We start from the raw sequence: 1,997 nt of genomic DNA, 5'->3' as shown, positions 1-1,997 counted from the left end.
ACAAGCTAATAGCTTGGAGAAATTCATCCCTTTTCCTCTGTTGCTGTATTGGCTTTAAATTGTTTGGAAAGATCAGGTTTAAAAAAGGAAATTGGTCACTATGGAAACAGGCTATTCAAAATCGAACAGGCAGTTTGACCACAAAAAGGGTAATTACTTTGGTTTTTCCCTTAATTGTATGTTTTCATGGTTTTCAATAATTGTATATTCTTTTGGTCTGAAATTTGCAGTCAGTTAATGATGTGGTAAGCAAATGCAAAAACACGAGTCTATAGCTATTTCCCCCATGTTGCTTACTATTGAGGCACCTCAGACCCAGACATTTTGTGACTTTAATACTCTTCGTTTTATCACAGTGTGCAACTCATCTAATTTACATAGCCAGCCTAAATCTAAATGAACAGTCACCAGAATGGTGTCTCCATCTTTTCCTTCGTGGCCAAATCCCTTTAGTTGAGAATATATTAATTTCATGTTATTTGTCCATCTTTATTCTAGGCTGCAGTTAAAATCTAAAGCTACAACAGGAGAAAAAAATATATAGAATTTAAAGAAGTGTGTCATCAAAATGCTAAACAAAATTCATGTAAATTCTCACAATATAATTATCTCCTTTACTTCATTATTCCACATTTTTAAACTTAGGATACATTCATATTTAAATAATAGTTACTTCACTAACCTTATCCAAAAAAGCTTGTACTGCTGCATCCTGACTCTCTGTATAAGCAATGTATCTATGTCTCCCAATGGAAGCAATTATCTGAGTCTCTTTTTCCAGAATTTCGCACAAAGCAGCTTTCCTTTCAGCTCCAGTGAAAGATTGGTTAATGCGTGTAACTTCTTCTTGCCGCCAGACTAGAGGAATAATATGAAAGACTCTTGAGTTTTTAAAATCACACATTTTTATGGAGCATTTTTTACCATCACATCCTGACAAGATGTCTTTTATTTCTGATTCAATTTAAACAAAATTCTACATGAAAAGAATCACTCATATTGTACACCTGATGTGTGGGTAAAAAGGATGAAATGGAAGCTTAGAGACTTAAAACAATAGGAGTAGAGTCAAAGAAACAGAAGCCAAAGGAGATCAGTATAGAAAATGTCAAATTACACCTTCAAGTAAGCAGGAGCACTCCCCAGTATTGAAAAAATAAGACTTGGGTTTTGTGGCAGCCATGAATGTACACTGCTCAGATCTCCCTTCAAGAGAGTACTTGCCATGAGGAGTAGAGGTGGCTGACAGTTCCGGCTACAGCACTTCGGATCTGCTGCAGTATTGAAGTAGAGGCCACACTCTGTCAACAAAGCTTTCAATCAATGACTGAGAGCCATGAGGGAATCAGAGCCTGGCCATGTCTGCCCAACAATGGACTCTTCTCGGTCAATCATATCAAAGCTGACCATTGGACTGGTTTAGACTTCCTGAGAGTTATATCAATTTGAAACTCTCCATACCCCATCCTCTTTCCCTTCCTCTCTCAGCTTCCACGGGTGTCCACCTCATCTCAACCTGCAGACTCTCCTTGCCTTTATCTGCTCCCTCTCCCCCTTATCTTTCACTTCTAACTCAACTCTCTTGGTGTCGGCTTCCTCTAGAACCCTAATTGACACAGTCTTATGTAGAATTATTGACTTCAATTGTTTTCCTCATTCACTGAGGTACCATTTTCCATTTCCTTACAAAACCCTAAATTATAGTAGCAAATGCTATAAATATTTAACTAATCGCATTTACTCTTTACTCAAACCAATGCATTATGTTATAATACTTACAATATTTCAAAGCATGGGCTACTACCAATAAAAAATGTGTTGCTCAAACTTAAATAAATCAAAATTTCTGAACTCAGATATAAGCATTTAACAGGTGTTCCATTCAATTTTTGTGTATACTAAATTTGGGGACAAAAACTCTTTTGTTATTTCATGTCTCAAAAACGTTAACCTTCCGAGATGGACATATTTGAAACACGGACTTCGGTGGGGGGGGG

General features: G+C 36.9%; 1 protein-coding gene across 1 annotated transcript in view; it reads right to left on the bottom strand.

Annotated features, from left to right (window-relative positions):
• IQUB (IQ motif and ubiquitin domain containing) overlaps positions 1–1,997 on the bottom strand; it is a 92,779-nt gene that overhangs the window by 48,286 nt on the left and 42,496 nt on the right. Inside the window, exon 8 of the mRNA XM_012652762.1 lies at positions 683–858. Within this exon, the coding sequence (XP_012508216.1) occupies positions 683–858 (176 nt within the window). The remainder of the gene's footprint in view (positions 1–682; positions 859–1,997) is intronic.

This window comes from Propithecus coquereli, unplaced genomic scaffold (assembly GCF_000956105.1).
Source record: "Propithecus coquereli isolate 6110/MARCELLA unplaced genomic scaffold, Pcoq_1.0 Scaffold4, whole genome shotgun sequence".
NCBI classification, from domain to species: Eukaryota; Metazoa; Chordata; class Mammalia; order Primates; family Indriidae; genus Propithecus; species Propithecus coquereli.
The sequence above is the reverse complement of the archived record's forward strand: the minus strand, read 5'-3'. Positions and strand labels throughout refer to the sequence as shown.